This window comes from Macaca nemestrina, chromosome 14 (genome assembly GCF_043159975.1).
Source record: "Macaca nemestrina isolate mMacNem1 chromosome 14, mMacNem.hap1, whole genome shotgun sequence".
Lineage (NCBI taxonomy): Eukaryota > Metazoa > Chordata > Mammalia > Primates > Cercopithecidae > Macaca > Macaca nemestrina.
In genome coordinates, this window is record NC_092138.1 from 105,446,708 (window position 1) to 105,469,276 (window position 22,569).

At 46.0% G+C, this 22,569-nt stretch overlaps 1 protein-coding gene across 14 annotated transcripts in view; it reads right to left on the minus strand.

Moving 5' to 3' along the window:
- LOC105463895 (DENN domain containing 1A) overlaps positions 1–22,569 on the minus strand; it is a 547,224-nt gene that overhangs the window by 52,482 nt on the left and 472,173 nt on the right. For 12 of the 14 annotated variants that reach the window (XM_071078302.1, XM_071078304.1, XM_071078299.1 and 9 more), the window contains 4 exons: positions 22,251–22,291; positions 19,775–19,846; positions 18,184–18,240; positions 7,601–7,732 (listed from right to left, as the gene is read on the minus strand). In XM_071078302.1, coding sequence (XP_070934403.1) covers positions 7,601–7,732; positions 18,184–18,240; positions 19,775–19,846; positions 22,251–22,291 — 302 coding nt within the window. Of the gene's footprint in view, positions 1–4,450; positions 7,429–7,600; positions 7,733–18,183; positions 18,241–19,774; positions 19,847–20,332; positions 20,416–22,250; positions 22,292–22,569 lie in introns of those variants that run through there. The other 2 variants (XM_071078308.1, XR_011612854.1) reach the window with 2 other exon arrangements.

A 22,569-nucleotide genomic window follows, 5' to 3' on the forward strand; every position in this document is an offset into this window, starting at 1 on the left:
GCGTGACTGGGATGGGCAAAAAAAAATGACTGGATTGTAGACCACAATGCTCACCACCAGGTACCTTCTGCCCCAACCTGCCCCATGGCCCCTTCTTTCCACATGTTTGATTCAGGCTTGGGCAGCATTATCTGCTCTTGCTGGTGCTGGCTCCGGGCCTTCTCCCTCTGCCTGGCGGCACTGGGCCTCCTCTGGGCTTGGGTTTTGCCTTTCCCACCCAGAGGTGTAGGGACACAGGTCAGTGGTCATGTATTGCATGCAGAGGGCCGCCCCCGAGGTAGTGTGTGCTCTGAGAGCCTTGGTGAAGGCCAAGACTGGGCAGACAGGGTTGGGTGGGAGGCAGTGTCAGCAAATGATTCACAGCCAGCTCCCCCTTGCACACTGGGGAAAGAGACTGATATTTACCAGGGGCCTGTGCGCCTGCGCCGACCTAGGTACCAAAGGCAATGTCTCATTTAATCCTTATAGCAACCTATGATGTGGACCCCTCTATAGATGAGGAAACGGAATTTCACTGAGGCTAAGTAACTTACTGCAGGTCACCAGGTAGTGAGTGGCACAGCTGAAACTTAAGCCCAGAACTGCCCTATTCTAAAACCTGTGCTTCGTCCACTCTACCTCATTGTCTCCAGGAACTGATCCACGTTTGCCTTTCAGCAGGTACATCTTGGGGAAGTAGGAGATTATATTTGCTTTCTCTCTCTCTTCTCTACAAATGGATCGTATATATGTGTGAGCCTGTGTGTGTACATGATGTGTAATGTTTTTTCAAATACCATTTGAAAGTAAGTTGCAAGCATCGTGTTACTTCACCCCTCAGACTTCAGCCTGCCTCTCCTAGGAATAAAGATTAAACCCTGCAAAACTATCATATTAACATTAATCCCATATCATCATCTAACATTCCAGTCCATCTTCAAATTTTCCAACTTTCCCAAGAACGTCTTTAAAGCTTTCTTTTCCTTAAAAAAAAAAAAAAAAAAAAAAAAAAACATAATCCAAGTTAGGTTCACACTTTGCACTTGGGCATGTATCCTAGTCTCTTTCACAGATAAAATCTTTATGCCTAATTTATCCTGTTGCTTGCTTCACTTGATGTGATTCAAGGGATGATGGGCCCCTCCCTTCCCCTGACTGCTTTCCCCACTGTGCTGCTCCTGCACAGCTCTGCCCATCCCTGGGGCACCGGAGAAGGGGGGTCCCAGTCTTCTGCCTCATTCCTCTCCATTCCCTTCTGGGGGCACATATGACTGACCTTAGGAACTCAGAAAAACACACAAAATAAAATGACACAGGATCTAAATTGCTATAACACAAAGCTGTTTCTGTATGGAAACAAAATCCTTTTTTTTTTTTTTTTGAGATGGAGTCTCGCTCTGTCACCCAGGCTGGAGTGCAGTGGCACAGTCTCGGCTCACTGCAACCTCCGCCTCCCGCGTTCAAGCGATTCTCCTGCCTCAGCCCCCTGAGAAGCTGGGACTACAGGCACATGCCATCATGCCTGGCTAATTTTTGTATTTTTAGTAGAGACAGGGTTTCACCATGTTGGCCAGGCTGGTCTTGAACTCCTGACCTCTGATCATCCACCTGCTTTGGCCTCCTACAGTGCTGGCTGCGCCCGGCCTCACTTCAAAATCCTTATTTATGGAAAGTGAATTTGGAAATAGTTTGTGACCACTAAGAGAATGTTCATTTTTCTTCTTCAAATGAATTAGAATTACAAGCATAGCAACAGAAATGAAACCAAATAACTTGCTGAATGCACAGCCAAGTGCTTCAACAACAATCAATTATTCCTTAATTTAAACATCCACACCAATAATAAAACCCCAGGATGTGCACTGACTGCCAGCTCAGTGCCAGGCCCTGCAGTGGACTTTTGGTGGGAAGACAAGCATTAAAGAAAAATCGCAGGGCTGCGTGACAAGTGGTGTGTGCAAAGTTCTGGGGTAGCATGAAGACAGGAGCAAGTCACTCTTCCTAGGGAAGTTGGGAGAATTTACTGGGAGGCCTGCTCTGGGGTCGGACAGACATATCACGAAGGGGCCGAGGAGGAAGATGGAGTCTTTAGGAGAAGCCGGGAGCGGGGGTGAGGCGGCCACTAGTGCATGCTTACAGTGGACCCCAGCAAGGTCACATGAGGACTATGGGGAGTGCCAGTTAGGAGCCTGTGAAACAGTCCAGGTGAGCGATTATGCTGCCTGCACCACAGCTGTGGCAAAGGCGATGGAGAGGAGAAGATGAAGCAGTTTTCTGGGGTGGAAGGAGAGGATCTGGGGAGGGGGAGGGTGGAGCCTGGCTCTGGATAGACAGCCTGTGTCATTCACTGGGGTGGAAGATGGAGGAGTGAGTTTGGTGGGGAGTGTATGTTCAGATCAGAGGCCTGGGGTGTGCACCTGCTGGAGGTGGTGAGGAGGCAATGGCTGAAGTGAAGGGAACTGTGTGTGGCTTCCAAGCTCAATGGGGCAGGAGGAATCTCTGAGGGCACTCAGAGCCAAGGGTGCTGAGAAGGCATTTGCTAGCTCGGCATCTTCTCCACCCTAGCATGGGACTGGCACTAAATGACCCGGCTCATGCTCCTGATGCCAGAATTCTCCATACGCACAGACAAGCCGGCAACCACATCCCAAGAACTTCCTGGGCTGCTATCCAGACCTCTCTGCCGCAGTTCTCTGAAAGCCACAGTGGTGCTTGGTTTTGGTTTAACCAGCTTTTCAAACTTTACATTAAAGAGGTTTAGAAACCTTTGTTCAGATGGGAGAAGAATAGAGGCAGCACCTTTCAATACACGTTTTTTTTGGAATCTATCAGATTGGAAGGCAGGCAACTACTTTGTTTGCAGGATCAATCATTTGGGGGAAACACAAAGAAGGGGGCTCTGGAAGGGGTTTGCTGTGATATTCTCAGGGAAGCCTCAATCTCGGCCAAGGCCTAGAGCCTTGGCCATCTGCACCTAGGACTAGGATCCAGTGTCACTGAACTCCACAATCAGGCCATTCTGCTAGCAAGGAGGGAGAGTTGCACACAGCCAAGAGAAGCAGAGGTGCTGCTGTTGGCTTTGGAGTAAGAATTAGCTACTCATTCCAGCAACGCTGTCCCAGCGTGCCTCCTCATGTGTACGACGGGTAAAATGCCTTCTTCCTCACCTGCTGATGGCAAAATCTCAAGTCAACGCCCACGGATGTGAAAGCATCTATGGCTCACTCGTTTTATTAAGTGTAGGGAGCAGAGCAGTTTCCACAGGGGTCCTCGGGAGGGAAGCGGGCCAAGGCCAGCTATTCTAACCAAGGGGTGCCCAGGGCTGCTGGGGAGGACACTGCTCCCTCACTCCTTCTATAGCTGTGGGAAGGAGGAGCTTCCATTTCCTACCCTAGGAGAGAAATCCACGGCGGGAATCCTTGGCTTGGCCAGGCACCCTCTTGTTCAATCCTGCCCAGAGGAGGAGGAGGAATGCCCTCCGGGGGAGTCTGGGAGAAGGAACTGAGCTCCATCACCCCTTCCAGCTCCCTCCTGGGGAGCAGCCAGCGCAAGGCCCTCCCGTAGCTCCTCCTCGCTAGGAGTTTATGGGCAGCTCCATGCTGGCGACACCTGCCATTGTCCACTTACTCCGAGTGGAGGAACGCAGTCTTCACATTCTCAGGTGAAGTGTTTGCAACATTTGCCCTCAGGTCTAATGCTATATTCTCCTTTCAGGCTTATCAATAAACACTTTTATCTCATTTGACTGTCCCCTGGGCTTTGTTTCCCAAATGATACTAAACTTGAGAAGGGGAAACACAGTAATTTAAAGCCTCTCTAAACTGCAACATCCTTCAAGGCAGGAATAAGCATTCTCAAGTTGATACTTTTGAATTCTTAAAGAAACTACATGATCGAGTGGCAGAGGCTAACTAAAAACCTATTTACTTTGCTCTGACAAGCTGAGTGGCCTAACATGTCTGCTTTAGAAAACAAATGAATTATTAGCAAGTTCGGGTTGCTGACAAAATTTTTTTTTTTTTTTGAGACAGGGTCTCGCTCTGTCACCCAGGCTGGAGTGCAGTGGTACGATCTCAGCTCATTGCAACCTCTGCCTCCTGGGTTCAAGCAATTCTCCTGCCTCAGCCTTCTGAGCAGCTGGGATTACAGGTGCCCGCCATGACACCTGGCTAATTTTTATATTTTTAGTAGAGACGGGGTTTCACCATGTTGATCAGGCTATTGACAAAAATATCTTTTAATTATAGTGTCCGAGTTGGGACTATGAGGTGGACTATGACTGATTATGAAGTGACTATGACTATGAAGTGGGCCTGGAGATGAAGAGGGAGCCTCTGTGGGGCCCTGGGAGTGCTTGGAGCCTACTTCCCTCATTGTCTTTATCGCTCCAATTGGGCCTGCCCATCTGCTGGTCTGTCTCATCAATATGCCCCACAATGGTGGGGACTGAGAACTTATTCATCTTACACATGGTAGGTCTCCATAGACAGGTGAATAGATGCATACTTAAATGGAGGAATGATCACAGCCTGGAAGGAGGAACACTCCACTGAGAGGAGGGCAAGGCAGCACCTTCTCTCCCCTGGTAGTAGCAGCTCTTGCCTCAACACTAAGCTCCCCTCTTGCCAGCCCCCGCCGCAGAGCTGTTGTCAGAGGTCTCTGCGGAGCTGCCCTGGCTAGCTGCACAGGCACCGGCTTTGCTGGGTGGAGAGATGAAGGCAACAGTCTCGACGGTTTCCATCCCCACTGGCAAGCGAACTGTTCTTAAAGAATGAAATCCACAGAAACACAGACCCAAGGCAAGGATATTTTTTGAGGTTAAAATAGGTGCTCTCTCTGGCTGGTTAAGATTATTTTGCCAGGGCGGGGTACAGCAGCTTTAATAGACATATCACATGCAGTCCCTGCTTGGTTTGAGAGCTGGTGTGGGCTCGAGGTGAGGTGTCTGGGCTTGGGTTTCCAAGCTGGTGGCCCTGGGCAGGTTCTTTCATGTCTATGAGCTCCAGCTCTGGGTCAATAAAATACGGCTAATGGTCCCTTCCTCAAAGGGATATGGTGGAGACAACAAAAAAGATACCGAGGAGTCCGTTGGTTTCCAAAACGAGAATATATACCATTAGGATTACGTGAGTGCATTAGGTGATCCATAGAGAAACACTTCAAATTGTTTTATATGTTAGAAAAAACTTGTACTAGTATATTAAACCTATAATTTCACCAATGGCATCTCTGAAGATGAGGCTAAGATGCTATAGATGTCAGGTCTGAGTCTTGTTTAAATAAAACTATCAAGTAAAAAAAATAGTATAGATGATAAGAGAGCGTGGTAAAAACTTTTGAAATGAAACTCAAGAGACTGTTCTTTGGGAAGAACATCGAGTCCTTAAAACTCATTCCTGCCGGCAGTAGGTGCTCTAGAAACGGTACTTGTTACGGCCAACAGCCCATCAAACCAGGGACCCGGGAAAAGACTCAAGGACAACGTACCATGAGGGCAAAGCTGGAAAGAGTTAAAAGAAAGGGGTCTGTGGTTTCCCTGGCTCAACCCCCCTCCCCCTGCAGCTAATCTGTCACCTAATGAAGAAGGGGCCAGCACAAGTGAGCTAGCTGGCAGTTCACTTACAGCAAACTGATTAAGAATGTTCAACCAACAGCAGACTGTAGACCTTTCCAGAGAAAATAAATAGAGTGTAGACTGTATGCAAATGTGTTTGTCACTTTGACAGCACGTCTCAATTAAGGCATCTCGCGGCTGTGGGTAGGCTCTGCGGCTGCAGCTGGAAGGGAGAGTCTGCTGCATGGCTGATACTAGGGGCTTGACCTTAATCCGCATGCATGCATTAAAAAAAAAAAAAATCCTGCCTTCCTGTACACTTGCATAATGCTGGCAGCCACGTGAGGGAAGTGACAAACGGGGAAAAAAAGCCACTTTCATCCTCTCCAGTTTGCAGACCGGTGAAGGCACAGACAGCTCTTATTTCAACAGAGTTTGGGGTGGCTTTTTTCATTGTTTATCCCCACCCGTGCACACACACATACTCTTATTCTGCATTTAGCTGGGAATGACATTAAAGAATCTCTACTTCTGGCTGAAATGGAAAGAAGGTCTTTCTCCATTTCAAATAGGGCCTCCTTTTTTTGTGTTTCGAAAATGGAATGTTTAACACCATGAAATCCCTCTCCCCCGCCCCCTCTTTCTCTGTAATGGGCTCCAAACTCCAGTGAGGGGCTCCTTTCATGGGAAGGTTGGTGTGTGCAGGAATGAGGACAAAGGAAAGCAGGAAGCTGACTCTGGAATGCCACGCTGGCTGGCGACAACCAGGGGCTGCGCTTTCAGCGAACACAGCCAGGGAACTGGGGTGCGGATTTCTCCAACAGGGCCTGCGCCTGGGGCTGGGGGGAGGCAGCTCTTCAGGGGAGCAGACACCAGTGCAATTTGAAAATACTCATTAACGAAATGAGTATCACCCTGTGGATTCTTCTTCCTTGCATTTCATTTCAATTTTTATAACATCCTTTTAAGTCTAAAATCAGAAAAGGGAAGAACCTCCCCAAGTTAAAGATGTATAAACATATATTATCTGAAAATATTGATTAGAGAAGAGTGACTTTTATGTTCCAACCAACTCACCCCTTACAGTAATAACCTAGAGCAAGAATTTTGTTAGTTTCGTTCATTTCTGCATAGCTCAATGCCTGGTACATAGTAGGCACTTGATAAAGGTCTGTTAAAAACAGGAATGTAGGCTTCTAGGTCCTTTACACGTGGTGAAATAGCAATCACATTTAAGATAAAAATCATAAAGACTCTTAATCATGCGTCATCTAATAAATGGCTACAGAATCAGGTGATTTAAAAATAAATAACCTTGCAAACTCTTGTTACCGCCATATCTTGCCAAAAGAGCCATTTCTCATAGATCTCTCCAAATGATGACTTTCACTAACCAAAAGTCAATTCAAGAGATGTAGGAAAGGGTACACAATCCTTTTTAACCAAAAATATAATTACAAGTAGGAAGGGGATACAAAATTTTAGTTTCTATACAGACTGCAATGTTTTACTTAAGGGGAAAAAAATAGACAATTTTTCAAATGCTCAGGTAGTTGAAAACAGTTGCTTAAAAAACTGAATCTCTAGAATTGTAGTGCGGGTGTTTACTCTCAGAAGCACGACTCCTGATATTGATTTTCAGGAAGTACATTAATAAAGAACTCCTAATTGATTTTTTTTTTTTTTAAGACTTCGCTTGTTGCCTTTTATTTGAAGTGTGCAAAGAAGGGCCCGGGATGCTAAAGTGTTCTAATGAGATGCTTAGCTAACAGAGGCACCTTAAGCAGAGTGCCTTGGAGTAAGGGAGGCAGCAGTGCATTTAATGACTTCATTCAACAGTCCCGCTCATTTATGACCTCAGCTGTGCTGTCTCCTCAAAATTTTTGAAAATTTGCCTGCAAAACATGTTTGCACCAAATAAACATTTAAAGATGTGAAAACCTCCGTGGAGCCGCACTGCCAAAGAGAACTGAAATGAAAAACCGTCTGCTGCATGTGCTACAGCTGCTGCTAAAAACGAAAATAAAAAAACCCCAAACGGACAGGTAGGAGGGCCAGGGTACACACCTGTCCAAAGTGGACTGTGATTGGCCGCCGGTCTTCTCGGAGCTTGGGGTCCTTGGCTTCCACCAGGGGGGACGGTGCAGTCTTTGGCAGCTGCTCTTCCGGGGTGGGGGCGCAGCCGTTCTCAGCAATGTCCTGCAGGGAGAAGGAGAGTCGAGGGTTGGCACTGGGGTTCCGGCACCTGTGTTCCCTCTCACCCCACAAGGAAGAGGCCTGCCACATGACTCTCTCTGTGACATTCTAAGCCTGTCCTCCTGATGAAGATGGGGGGAATGGAGGGCTAATTTGGCTCTTTGACTTTTCAGAACTAGAGAAACCCAAACCATCCATGTTAAACTATAAAGATAACATAATAATTCACAACAGTGGGGAAAACAATTATTATTGTTCATCTTATTCTCTTACGCGGCTATTTTCATTTTTATATATTCACTTTGTCCACATGCAGACATTTAAAAATTACTTGCAATCACAGCTCATGCATAATTTTATATCCTGCTTTTCCCAATGTATTACAAGCATTTTCATGTTGCTACAAAGTCATTACAAAAATAATTTTACTACTGCATATTTCACTGAGCGGATATATAATAATTTAATATAACACAATTCAGTATTCCACTACTATTGGGCATTTAGGGTTCTTTCTAATTTTTTTTAAACATTTGAAATGCCAGTGATAAATACTGCAGTTTTTCTTTCTTTCATATTATTTCTTTTTATGGAAATCCCCAGGAATGAAATTACTAGGTCAACAGATATAAACATTTTCAAGGCTTTTTATTCATTCTATCAAATTGCTTTCCAACTTATACCAACTACCAACAATGGATGCATTACCAGTTTCAGGGTATTTGTGAGCTGTATCATTTAAAAAATGTATCGCTAATTTAATAGGTGAAAAATTCGACTTCATTGTTGCTTTAATTTGCATTACTTTAATTATGAGTATGGACACTTTTTCCACATTTGTTTACTGATGATGTTGCTGTTTGTGAATAAGATGTGTTTGTTCCTACCTCCTCCTACCCCTAATCTTTCTGGCAGAAAATAAAAAGACTGAAGTCTGAATCAGCACTCTATGACTTGGGAAACATTTAGGGACCAAATAAATCTTTTTAAATCCAGAAATTTACATTTAATCTGTGCTTCCGATGACTGAAGTCAAATTATCAGGAAAAGGAAAACACCAATGTGGAAAAGGCAGGTCACAGCTCTGGTGGCTGAAGCCGGCAGCTAACTATACACACGGGTCATTTGGAGCATGGATGGGGCCACTCATGCATCAAGGGTCCCGTGTTTTACTCAAGTCAAGGAAGTTGCTTCAGTCTTCATTGGAACCAGGCGGAGAATACATGTACAAATAAATATTTAAGTAATCATTTTTCTTACCAAATAAAAATAACTCAGCCAGAATTATATAATGAACACAAGTTCCAATTATTTTCATTGCAAAGCAAATACTTTGGTCAACAAAACATATCCCCTTAGTACTGATTAAATTCTGCACATGAGAAACTTGATACTTGGTGGCTCCTAACTTCTCAGCTAAGAGAGAATGGTGGGACATGGAGGAAAGTGGTCCCTTATTGAAAAATAATGCATTGGCCGGGCGCGGTGGCTCAAGCCTGTAATCCCAGCACTTTGGGAGGCCGAGACGGGCGGATCACGAGGTCAGGAGATCGAGACCATCCTGGCTAACACAGTGAAACCCCGTCTCTACTAAAAAATACAAAAAACTAGCCGGGCGAGGTGGCGGGCGCCTGTAGTCCCAGCTACTCGGGAGGCTGAGGCAGGAGAATGGCGGGAACCCGGGAGACGGAGCTTGCAGTGAGCCGAGATCCGGCCACTGCACTCCAGCCTGGGTGACAGAGCGAGACTCCGTCTCCAGAAAAAAAAAAAAAAAAAAAAAAAAAAAAAAGAAAAATAATGCATTAAAGAAGAAACTTATATACATCTCTAAGACTCAGTTTCCTCATCTGTGAAATGGGCATATGGTAGCATGAAGATTAAAGGAGACAGATAATACAACTGAGTGTCAAGAACATTATTAGCCATTCAGTAAATTATGGAAATTATACAACCTACCCTCCACCACCAATATTTGACCTCACACATCTAGCTGCCTACCAGCTGGCCTCCTTTCCTAAGGAATCAAGGCTGCCTGTAGAGGCCAGACCTGAGGAATCTGTACTGCTTGGTAAACAACAAAGGGAGATGATGACCTCTTGGCTTTACAGGGAGGGCTTGGATCAAGTGGCCCACGTTTGATCAGCCAGTCTCAGCCAGGCTGAGGTTCGGTGATGAAAGAGGTTGTCGATGGCTAAACAGAAACAGCTCTTTTGGAAAGGAGCTGTCCAAAGGTGCTCAGGTCAAGTGGAAAAAGACAGGGAGGGGCTCCATCTGTGCTAGAAAACAACAATGGGCAAAAGGGGCATTTTGGATCCAGGTGAAGATCCTACAGGATAGATATGAGAGAGTGAATAAGGTCAAACATGAACAAATTCACTTTTGGTTCAGGTAAAATTTTGTGCATGGGTGTGTGTGCCTGTTTGTGTTTGGCTGAAAAAAAAAATGAAGCTGCAAAGTAATATGGTAAGAAAATACTGGTATTAATAGAAAACTCTAAGGTAATAGCTATTTAGAAAAAAAAGAACAATTCACGTAGTAGTTTTGGAAAAAGTGTCTTAGTTCACGATAGTTTTGTTTTTCCCATTAACTAGTTGTCTAATCTTTCCAATTCACTCAACGTCTCTGCACCTATTGCCTTAGTTTTGCAATGGGAGACTACCACCTGCTTGGCAAACGTCAAAGCTACTGGGAGAACGGGTGAAATGAGATATGAGGAAGCTTTGAAAAATGTCACAGCACTGTGCAAATTGAACCTCAATTTGCAAAACGGAGAGAGCACCTGCTAAAAAGCAGAGCTTCCCTGTGTGGACGGCCCACCCCTGCGCTCTTCCAGACCCTTGACCTTCATTCTCACACTTAGTTCCCACAATGATCACAAGGTAAATGGGATTATCCTGCTTTTATAGGTGAAGAAATAGGGCTCAGAAGGGGTAACTTACCCAAGCCACATAGTTAGAAGGTGGAGGAGCCCAGAGCTATGGGCGTCCTGGCGCTTTTATGCCGCATCAACCCGTAACGACAGCACAAGTGAACGTATTCTGAATTGAGGAGCTGCTCAACAAGTCCTCAGATGTAATCTCCTCGGAAGCCCCTGGTTACACTGATCATAGGCTGCCATGCTTAGCGCTATCTTACTTTTGTATATCTATCAACTGTAAGTTCATTGGGGTCTGGGTTCTCTAATGTAGAGCCTTGAATCTAGCACATGCTCCAAATAAAGCTTTGTAAAGTGGAATTAAACATTTGGAAGGGAAATGTGTCCAATACACAAATGTACCGGTGTGTCAAAAAGCAGTGCTGCACCTTCATTTATTAGAAGATCCAAAGACGCAAAAGGTTTCTTATAAAGTCCTGTGGTGCAGGCTACCAATTTATTAGCCTCTTTACTATTTCCTCCACCTGAAGAAGGACAACAGCTTCCTCTCAGGATGCCACAGGCAGCAGAATAGGAGGAGCCCAAGTCAAGAAAGAAATAGAGGCTGGGTATGGAGGCTCACGCCGGTAATCCCAGCACTTTAGGAGGTCAAGGTGGAAGGATCACTTGAGCCCAGGAGTTTGAGACCAGCTTGGGCAACATGGGGAAACCCCATATCTACAAAAAAATATAAATATTAGCTGGATGCGGTAGTGTATGCCTGAATTCCCAGCTGCTTGGGAGGCTGAAATGGGAGGATCACCAGAGCCTGGGGAGGTTGAGGCTGCAGTGAGCCGTGATCAAGCCACTGCACTCCAGCCTGGGCAACAGAGTGAGACCCTGTCTCAAGGGGAAAAAAAAAAAAAAAAAAAAAAAGGCAGGGGGCATTCAAATTCTCTGTTCTATCTCCTGGTAGAGATATTACACATAGTAGGGAGCTAATAACAGCAACTTTTGATTCCCATGATTAAAGAAACTGTGGCCTAAGAACTAATGTAGCTGTCAGCAAAGGGCTTGGGAAACAGATATTCTCAAACCCTTCTTGTGGGAATATAAATTGGCAATTTATATGAAAAACCTAAAAGATGTACATGCCCTTTGGCCCACTGCTCCCATTTTTAGAAATTTACCCTAATGAAATAATAAGAATTTCTTCTATCTTGCCTATGCGGATATTTGCCTAGAAAAAAATTGGAACTCATGTAAGGGTCCAACAATGGGAATATTAAATAATGTATGTATGTCCATCAGATAAAATCTGATGTAATCATTTAAAATAATGACATGTGGGCCTGGTATAGTAATCCTAGCACTTTGGGAGGCCAAGGTGGGCAGATCGCTTGAGGTCAGGAGTTTGAGACCAGTCTGGCTAACATGGTGAAACCCCGTCTCTACCAAAAATACAAAAATTAGCCAGGCATGGTGGCAGACACCTGTAATCCCAGCTATTTGGGAGGCTGAGGCAAGAGAATCGCATGAACCAGGGAGGCAGAGGTTGCAGTGAGACGAGATCGTGCCACTGTACTCCAGCCTGGGCAACAGAGTAAAACTCCGTCTCAAAAAACAAAACAAAACAAAATAAAATAAAGACATGTTGAAGAAATATTTAGTGGTCTGGGAAATGCCCAGGATATAGTACATGCAAATGCAGGTTATAAAATGAGATTATTTTTTGTTCCTCTGTTTCACCGAGTTTTCCTCAATAAACATGCATTTTGTTTGAAACAGGAAAAAACCCGACCTTCTAAATGTCATTTTTAAAAAGCAGAAACAAGAAGCTAGCAGGAGGGTTAAACCTGCTCCTTCCCGAAGGGTCACACAGGAGGAAGACGCCAGACAGAGCTACAGATCAGGGGCCACCACAGGGTGGCAAATCTCTTCCTGGAGTCCCAAGGCTCAGCTCAGAGAGTTACGGGGGTCCTGCCAGTTCCTGTCCCTCGGTAAAGCAAGGCAGTCAGAAAGTCATTGTATTCCTGTCATTTTCCTTGAGCGTTTACTGGAATCAGAAGCCATGACTATGCTCTAACCTCCAGCCCTCTGCAGAGAAGGCAGGCACAGCATACGGTGAGTCTCTGGACATGAGTCTCCATGAGTCTCCTCCCCGGGAGGCAAGGACCCGGGGTCTCAGAAGACTAGAGGACAAAGAGGGTTCTGGGTGGCCTTGGGTAGGGGCTTGGGTGGGAGCCGAGGAAAGGACTTGTGAGCCAGCGATGAGAGAGTAGAGCCCCGGGCCCAGGGAGGCAGACAGCAGAGGCTGCTGTGGCCCAGCGGCCAGGGCATTCCACCCCTCGGCTGCCCCCAGGCAAGGAGGTGGAAGGTTTAAAAGGTCTGAAATGTTTTAACCAAGGGAGTGACTTGGTCAGTGCTGGGTCCTACACAGATTCCTCTGGTCGTTGTATGGACAACCTCAAGGGACTGGTCTCCAGATGTGCGTGCATGGGTATTTGGGCAGACTGGCTGTTCCAGATGTGGGACATAAGAAGACAGAGAGGGCCAGATGCAGTGGCTCATGCCTGTAATCCCAGCATGTTGGGAGGCCGAGGCGGGCGGATCACCTAAGGTCAGGAGTTCGAGACCAGCCTGGCCAGCATGGCAAAACCCCGTCTCTACAAAAAATACAAAAATTAGCCAGGTGCAGTGGGTGCCTGTAATCCCAGCTACTCGGGTGGCTGAGGCAGGAGAATCACTTGAACCTGGGAGGTGGAGGTTGCGGTGAGCTGAGATCACACCACTGCACTCCAGCCTGGGCAACAGAGTAAGACTCCATCTCAAATACAAACAAACAAAAGACAGACAAAAGGGAAACTCTCAATTATTCAGTGGCTACTAAGTGTTGCTATTTCAACACATTATCTCTTCCACTCCTTCCAACGATCCAGCAAAAACCTGTATTTCCTCTAGTTAACAGATGAGAAAAACTAGGTTCAGAGAGGCCTCGTAACTTACCCAACGTCACACGGTTAATATCCTACACAACCAGCACTGAGCCCAGCTTGCCTGCCTCAGAAGCCCAAACACCGTATCACCATGTGGGGGAGTTGAAAGGCCCCTATGGGCAGAGGCCTTCCCGTCTGACTCACGCTGCGGGTGTGAGAACTCCCGTCTCCATTTACAGACTCGTGCCGCACCCTTCTTTTCCCAGGCCACCTCACAGCACAGCAAATGCAAATTAAAATATGAATATTGATATCAAAATAGTAACCAAAGTTGGAATTTCTGTGATTGAGGCTGCAGCGTATTTTAATGTGTCGGGAGACAGGGAGCTGACAGTTGTGTGATAAGGTGTGAAATCGTCTGTTCTACCAGCGTCTACCTAGCTCGCCCTGCCCCACGCATGCTTACTCACTCCCTTCAATGGGAACAGTTTGGCCAGAAATTCAAGCCTCTGTGAAAGCAACTGTGAATTTGCTCCTTTCAATCACAGAGACTCTAAATCAACAAGCTCGATTTGTCTTTTAAAGATCAAAGATTTGTAATCCCAGCACTTTGAGAGGCCCAGGAGGGAGGATCGCTTGAGCCCAGGAGTTTGAGACCAGTATGGGCGACACAGCAAAACTCTGTCCCTAAAAGAAATTAGCCAGGCATGGTGGTGCATGCCTGTTGTCCTAGCTACTCTGGAGGTTGAGGCGGGAGGATCCCTTGAGCCTGGGAGGTCAAGGCTGCAGTGATTGTGCCACTGCACTGGGAGACAGAGTGAGACCCTGTTTCAAAACAAAGAAAAACAAAACAAAACAAAATAAAACAAAACAAAACAAAAAAAAAGAAAAGAAGAGGATCAAAGATTCAGAAACTTTACAAAGGGCTGTGAAATGGGCCCATTTGGCTAAATCATTTTGATACCGAAGAAAAAAGAGAAAAATTTCAGGGGTTCCTCAATAGGCAAAAGAGGACATCCCTATGTGGCTGTCTTAACATTGCCTGCAGGTGAGGAGAAATGTACTTGCGGCCACTGCTTTTAAAGCGGGGCATTCTCATGCCAGCCCTGCACGGTGCTGCAGCGGAAGGCAATTTGTTGACAGTCACGAGCCATCCAGGAGGCATTCTACTGGCAGGGAGACACTCCAGATGAAAGCACTACACTCATCCTTAGAAAGCAATGGCGGGGTAGCATCTTTGCCATCTCTTCTTTTTCCTAATTTTGAGCAAGTCAGACTTCAAAGGAGGCCAAGCTATAGAAGAACCTGACCACCTTGCTCCATTTATCTAGAGAAATATGTTATCCATCCTTCTTTTTTTGTTGTTGGGTTGAAGCAGAGCAGGTATGGAAAAAAGCCACACCATCGGATCTATTAACAATTATTTGCCAATGGTCATACGGATATCCTGAAAGCTCCGATTTCAAATGCTTTGAAAATCTGCAGCACAAATGAACAAGGGATGGAGAAGGGGCCCTGCTCAGTCATATTAGAGATGGACCCTCCACACACCATGGTGACCTCTCCACAGGTCGGCCCCACATTTTCTATTTGCAATTCAAACCCAAGGCGAGGGTGAAGAGGGCAAGCTTGGGTTCTTGATTATATCTGCAAGGTCACCATTGCTATGCAGAGTTACAGGAGGCCAGGTGGCAACCCAGCACATTTGAAAATTGGATCTTTGTTGGAAACTGCCTCAATTTCATGGCAGAAACCAAACTTGAGATGTCTATATTAGAGGCATCTGGGGAGCCACGAGGTACATTCGTTGCCAGATAAAGGGGAGGAGGGAAAGGGGAGAAGGACAAAAAAACCAAGGAAATATTTTCTACTGCTATGGGAGAGGTCAGGTGCAGCCAGATCCTAAATTAGCTCAAGAAAGGGCGCTGGAGAGTGCTGGAGCCCCAAGTCCCGTAGATGCGAACAATGCTAGAGTTTCAATTACAAAATAGCTCTCTTCCAAGAACAACTGCAAAATATCAAGTCTGTGGAAATCTGTACGACCGAAGGGGGGAAAAGTGAAAATTGAAAAGGGTGCACTAATAGATCTGTCAACAGTCCAATGGTGACAAGCCACATTTCTATAAAATGCCTTCACCGTTTGTGGCACCTGAAATGTACTGACACTCTCTATAGAACATTATCTCCTGAAGCTATTCTTGAAAAGACTGGCAGGGGGAAGGGAAGGGGAGGGCGACATCTGCTTTAGATACTATCAAGGAACGGAAAGGGAGAGAGCGTGGAGGGAAAGTGATCTAGACTGTTTAAACAAACCTTTGAACAACCACATTAAAAAAATCTGAGCTTAACTGGTTATTTGCAGAAATGTTACTTATCATAAGAAGGGGATTTTCCTAAGACCGGAGGCTTGCACATACAAGTAGGGAGGTAAGGTGATGTCTGTAGCTTAATGGTCTGCAGAGAGTGGATCTGACCAATGAGGGCGCATGGGGCCTTTGCCTGAGGAGGGGCCCCTTTCTTTGCTTACTTCAGGGGATATTCTAATACCAAGCAGAGCCTACGATCCAGGCATCAAGGAGGGAAAACTCCCCATTCCCTGCCACTCCGTTTTATGTCTGCAATCCAATTCGGCTACATGCAACTGGGATGGGAGATAAAAAGGTATATTTAGGGACTTAAATAACATCCAAGTAAAGAATGCCACCTGCCAGTCTCTGGCAGGGTGCAAACAGACTACAGTTTAAGGTCTATCTGGATTTACATTACAGAGCTTTTATTTCAGGATGTGAATCTCAGCTGTTAAAAATCCACTCTCAGCCGAAACTAAGAATTTAAATGCTTAGTCAGAGCAAATTATTTTCCAATTAAAAGAAAGGAATCAATTCCTTCGACCCTTTCAAGTTAATTAGAGGTCCTTTCTGACTTCAGAAAATTAAAACTGCTTTCAATTTTTTAAAAACTGCAGAGCTAGACAAAGGGCCTTATTAGAGTGGTACGTTTGGGGGCATAGGGATAATGAAGTAGGTGATCCCAAACATCTTTTGGAAAACAAAACACTTGTTTGAGGAAGGCAGTGTGCAATGCAATAGCAGTAAGAGCACACAGCCACCAGATGTCGATGGAGCTGGAATCCAATTCTGGCTCTGCTAGGCTCAGGGTGGCCCTGGGCAAATGACTTCACCTCTGAACTGTGGTCTGTTTACTCACGAAATGGGAACAATACTTCACAGTGCTGTTCTGAGGACTAAGTGTGAAAGCTCCTAGCCTGGACCACCCTTAAGAGGAGCTTAAAGAAGTGTGGCAACAGGCCAGGCACGGTGGCTCACACCTGTAATCCCAGCACTTTGGGAGGCCGAGACGGGCGGATCACGAGGTCAGGAGATCGAGACCATCCTGGCCAACATGGTGAAACCCCGTCTCTACTAAAAATACAAAAATTAGCCAGGTGTGGTGGCGTGTGCCTGTAGTCCCAGTTACTTTGGAGGCTGAGGCACTCCAGCATGGCAACACAGTGAGACTCTGTCTCAAAAAAAAAAAACAAAAAAAACCCCAAAAAAAGGTGGCAACAATAATAATGATGATGACGCCATTCATAATAATATAAAAAAGGCCTCCCTGTTATAGTAACCTCACTGTCTTAAGTCTAGAAATTCAATCTGGGGGCATAAAAAGGAATGAATTAATGGCATTCACAGCAACCTGGATGGGATTGGAGACTCTTATTCTAAGTGAAGTAACTCAGGAATGGAAAACCAAACATCGTATGTTCTCACTCATAAGTGGGAGCTAAGCTATGAGGATGCAAAGGCATAAGAATGACACAATAGACTTTGGGGACTCAAGGAAAGGCTGGGAAGGGGGTGAGGGATAAAATACTACAAATTGGGTTCAGTGTATACTGCTCAGGTGATGGGTACACCAAAATCTCACAAATCATAGCTAAAGAACTTACTCATGTATCCAAATACCACCTGTTCCCCCAAAAGCCTATGGAAATAAAAAAATTAAAATAAAATAAAATACAAAAAAAAGGTCAGATTAAAAAAAGAAAGGAAAAAAAAGAGATTCGGGCTGGGGAAATCTTAGCTAGGACATAGCTGGGTGAAGACAATCAGAGCACTCCCCTCCACACTCAGAGTCTCAACAGCGCCCACTGGGTTACGCTCACTTGGTCCCCCAGGGTGAGGTAAGCCCACAGCATTCTGCTCAGCCCCACCCCTTGTGCTGTGTCTGGGCGGTGGCCATGTGCATGCTGGACCCTGGCAATCATTCCCCAGAGATGCTCCTTGGTTTTGGTTACAACCGGCCCTGGGGCAGAGGTCGGCCGTAGGGGGTGGGCGGATGCCAGATGGGAGCACCAAGCCAATTTCTACAGACGCCTGTGAACCCAGGCCTGGTGGGGTGGGCAAGGGACAGCCTGACAGTGGCAACTCTGAACTTGCTCGCCTTTGTGGGTTTAAGCCAGAGTCTTAATGTTATTTGAAGACAGTTTTTTGTCTGTGAATATTTATAACAGTGTGAAAACTCCCGGACAGCTGGTAATGCATTTTGAAGTGTGTTAACAACACTGTATCAAACAGCCCTCTATTGATCCCCTCATACTTTTTTGTGGCCATGCATTTCATACATGGTGCTTATACATTTTGAATAAGAACTTCAAGTACCTTTTGCTTCAAGCGGTTTTTCACCTCTTTTATTCCCATTTTTGCATGATCTTTTGCCTGCATGAAAAATTAATTTAAGTTAAGATTCCCTTTCTGTTTCCAGCAGGGGCTATGCTTGATTTCAGTCCGTCGAGAATCACCTTCTCTGATTACTAGAAAAAGGAAGGAAAAATGGGATCATCAAGTCGAAAACATAATGGCTATGAAAACAAATATAACAGCAAAAGGTTAAAAAAAAAAAAAACCCTTAAAGAGGCTGGAGAGATTTTATTTTCTGCATTTTGATGGCACAGATTTTTTTTTCTTTCCCTTCCAAAGCCCTTCTTTTGCTCTCTATAATTATTTATCTCGGCAGCCTGGTGACAGCTACCAGTAAGAGTACAGCAGCCGTGTTTCTGGCTGGAAGATTCAGAATATCCATTCTATTTCACCAGGGCACGGCCCCAGGACTGATTTTCTGCCCAGGCTGAATGGACGGAACAGACACATTGCTGGGTTTCTAAAGTGCCATTTCCTAAATCTCATTTTGGCAGACACCCTGGCTTTGATTTCAGGTCATTTTAGACCTGTGTGGTTCTGCTGGCAGCCACCCACCCTGCTAAAATAACCACAGTTTAAGCACAGAGAGGACTAACACAATTAAAAATGGAAATAAAATAAAACCACCCCGCTTCAGTGGCTCACGGTCAAATTAGCAAGCAGGAGAAGTCACAAGAAAAAATAGTCGATGCTTGTGAAAGACGGAGCGCCGGGAACAGATGTGCTCTCCTGTTTTCACTCGGCTGTGGACACGAGTCTTACAAATAATGCATTTCCTATAGGGCAGTGATCAGAGAGATGATGAAGAATTTGGGACAGAAATTAAGTGGTGTATGCCACCATGAACACTCTTCAGTAACCTGCAAAGGGGCTGCTTTATTTTGACCCAGTAATGGGGATGCCTGCAGGAAGGCTTTCCCAGACACCAGATAGGCCATGCTTCTGGGTCTCAGAAACAGAGGCAGGGTGCAGCCACCTAGTCTGCATTTTAAAAGCTAAAACCAGTAGCCTCCCATTTCTCTACTGTGGCAAATGTGAGCACCAACACTATAAATCAAAAATGTCACTGAACCGGTTATAATAATCTGCTAAATAATTTGAAGAATATTGAGACCTTCAGGAAAGAGCTCGGCAGCCTGAGTCATCTCTGCAACAGAGGACCAGGTATACTTAAGAGTCTCATCACTTGGCTGGGTGCAGCAGCTCATGCTGGTAATCCCAGCACTTTGGGAGGCCAAGGCAGGAGGATTGTTTGAGCCCAGGAGTTCAAGAACAGCCTGGGTAACATACTGAGACATGTCTGTCTTAAGAAAAAAAAAAAAGCCAGGTGTGGTGGTGCACACCTGTAGCTCCTGGTGTACTGGGGAGGCTGAGGTGGGAGGATTGCTTGGGCCCTGGAGGTCAAGGCTGCAGTGAGCTGTGATCGCACCACTGCACTCCAGCCTGGGCAACAGAGCAAGACCCTGTCTCAAAAATAAGTAAATAAATAAAGAGTCTCATCATGCTAAGGGACTGATCTGTTTTGGCTCCTGAGAGCAAGACCAGTACTTACGAACTTGTAGACAGTCTTCATGGCCGGGTTTGCTTTGGTCTTTACAGTATTCAGAATTGCTCCACTTCCTTTCTATAATAAAAATGTCAATTAGCAATTTGGGCTGAAGACAGAGTCATCCAACACCAACAAAGAGTGCTTCTCTTCAATCAGGCTAAGCAACATTTCAAAGGTATGTAAATGCACATCGAGAAAGAGGCCTGGATGATAGCTGGTCCCAGCCAGTCAGTTATGGTCATGGCGGAAGGGCTCTGGGTGGGAGCTGTGGGTGGGTGGGTGGGTGTGTGTGGACTGGGGATGAGGAGTGTGAATTGGCGGAGGGGGACTCTAGACTCAGTGCTCTGCCTGGCACCTGTTCCCTGGCTGGAGGGAACTGCATCGCAGGCTGCCTAAGGCAAGGGCTTCCCTATGGGCATCTGTGGCTTTTCAAGACATTCTAGTTACCACGGATGACACTCAGGTAAGTTTAATAACCATGGACTCCACAGCTGACACCAAGCCGGGGCAGAAAGAGGGGCCCTGATCAGCCAGGATCGTTGGGAAATACGTTGCCCTCACCGTGCAACTTCCTTTTCTTGCCTTGGTTTTCTGTGTTGTTTTTTTATATCTCTCTGGTAGGCTGCCTTCCTTAACATCTAAATCTTGAGAAAAGGAAAGAATGAATAGCCACAAATGTTCACCATGGCTTTAGTTAAATCCGACACAGCAATTTCTCGCTCACTTTCTTTAGGAGCAAAAGTGGGAGGAAGGAGGAGGGAAGGCCCTCCCGCTCCGAAAGGAGGCAGTGGAGGGACCTGAAGTGCACAGGGCACGTTTTCATAGCTGTCCGTGAATCCGTTTCTCAGTCTCATCCCTGCAGACACGTCGTGAGGGTTCTGAAGGCACCAGGCCGAGGGAGGCCTGGTCTCTGCCTTCCGAAACCTCCAGTCGGAGAGGCGGGACAGCACAGTAAATAATTACAACAGCAGGTGATGATAGCTCTAATGGCTGTGTGCACAGGGAGCATGGAGACTTGGAAGATCAGGGAAGGCCTTGGAGGATGAAACATTGGACTTGGTCCATGAAGGATAAATAGGAGTTGATGTAGGAGATGGGAGGAGAACATTCTAGGGACAGGAAATAGCACATAAAAGAAAATGCGGAAGCTGGAAAGCCATGGCGTATGCTGTAACAAGTGGCTCCTGTACTGCACCATGACACACTCCCATGAGTGTATCATCAGAGAAGCAGTAAGTGAGGCTGGGAGGCTGGATGAGGCCAGCTCATGAAGGACCCGGAATGCCAGGCTAAGGGGTTTACACTATGGAGCATTTTTAATCAAATTCATCACAGAATCAGGTCTGTGGTGGTTTAAAAAAACTGATTCAGATGGAGAGAGGCTGGAACCAGTGGGTACCTAAGAGAATAAGATATAGTAATGTAATTATTGGTCTTAACATTTAGCAAAATTTTTGGGAACTGCCCACATTAGAAATTTTGAGCTTTAGTTAAAAACATTTACAATTTGACCTAGAAAGCATTCTGTGTTGTAGGACAATGGGAAATTTTCACCCACTCATTTATTCCATACTGCTTTCCAAAATTACTCAGTATCCCATATAAATGGTCCTTTGGAGTACTGAAACTCCCTTTATCAATCAATCAACAAGTCCTTATTACTCCTCTCTGATTTGCCAAGTGCTGTGTTTGGCCATACAAGAGGAACAAAGGAAGTCTTTCATGAAGGAATTGCTTACTCTCCGCCAACTGCAGCCACTTCCAAGGGACTTGCCTGGCAGCAGTGCACTGATGCATTAGCAGGAGGGAACACTTATCACTTGATGCTGGAGTTGCCTGCTTTGTGCCCGCCTCCCCAGCAAGACAGGGAGCTCCCCCAGGGCAGGGCCTGTACCCTGCTCCCTGCTGCATCCCTAGTACTCAGCATGGTGCCCGGCACACAGTAGGCCTTCAGGACACCTCAATTATAAACTGATGGAAGGGAAAGTCAATATTTCGAATTCTTTAGAGGCTTCAGAAGCCCTATGCCCCTGGCTTCTGACACATAAAGATACTTCACGACAACGGTCAACCTCGGACAACGTGTTCTCCATCTTCCCAGGAGCCTTTGCCGTGAAAGAGGTTACACAGCAGCAAGAGGGCACATTTTTGGTTTGCCTGTGATTGTGACAATTGCTCTGGCCCTAGAAGGAGACCCCCCAAATGCTCTAAAACAGCAACATTCCATTCAGTTTTCCTTGGCTGGCTTCCTGCAGAGGAGGAAGCCTCTCATGTCTTTTTCTGACCCCACCAAGTGATGGCTTTGGACAATCCCACCCTTCTGGCCTCCATCTGGCATGAGAAGAGCCTGGCTTTACAAAGGCATCTCCAGCAGAGAGAATGGAGGGCTTCGGGATGGAAGGGGAAGTACAGGGAAGCGGAAGGCTGCCAGGAAGCTAAGGCGGGAGTCCAGGGGGCTCAGAATTGGGTGCACGCTTACCCGGACGGTGGAGAGCCACTGATGGTACAGTTTGTCACTGCCTGGGGGAAGAGAAGTCAGAGAAGCTGTTACTTAAAGAGGTGATTTGTCCTTGGGAGTCCTTGAAATTGCTTTTTTGTTTTTTGAGGCGGAGTCTCATCTCACGCTGTCGCCCACACTGGAGTGCACTGGTGCGATCTCAGCTCCTGGGTTCAAGCAATTCTCCTGCCTCAGTCTCCCGGATTACAGGTGCCCGCCACCACACCTGGCTAATTTTTGTATTTTTAGTAGAGACGGGGTTTCACCATGTTGGCCAGGCCGGTCTCGAACTCCTGACCTC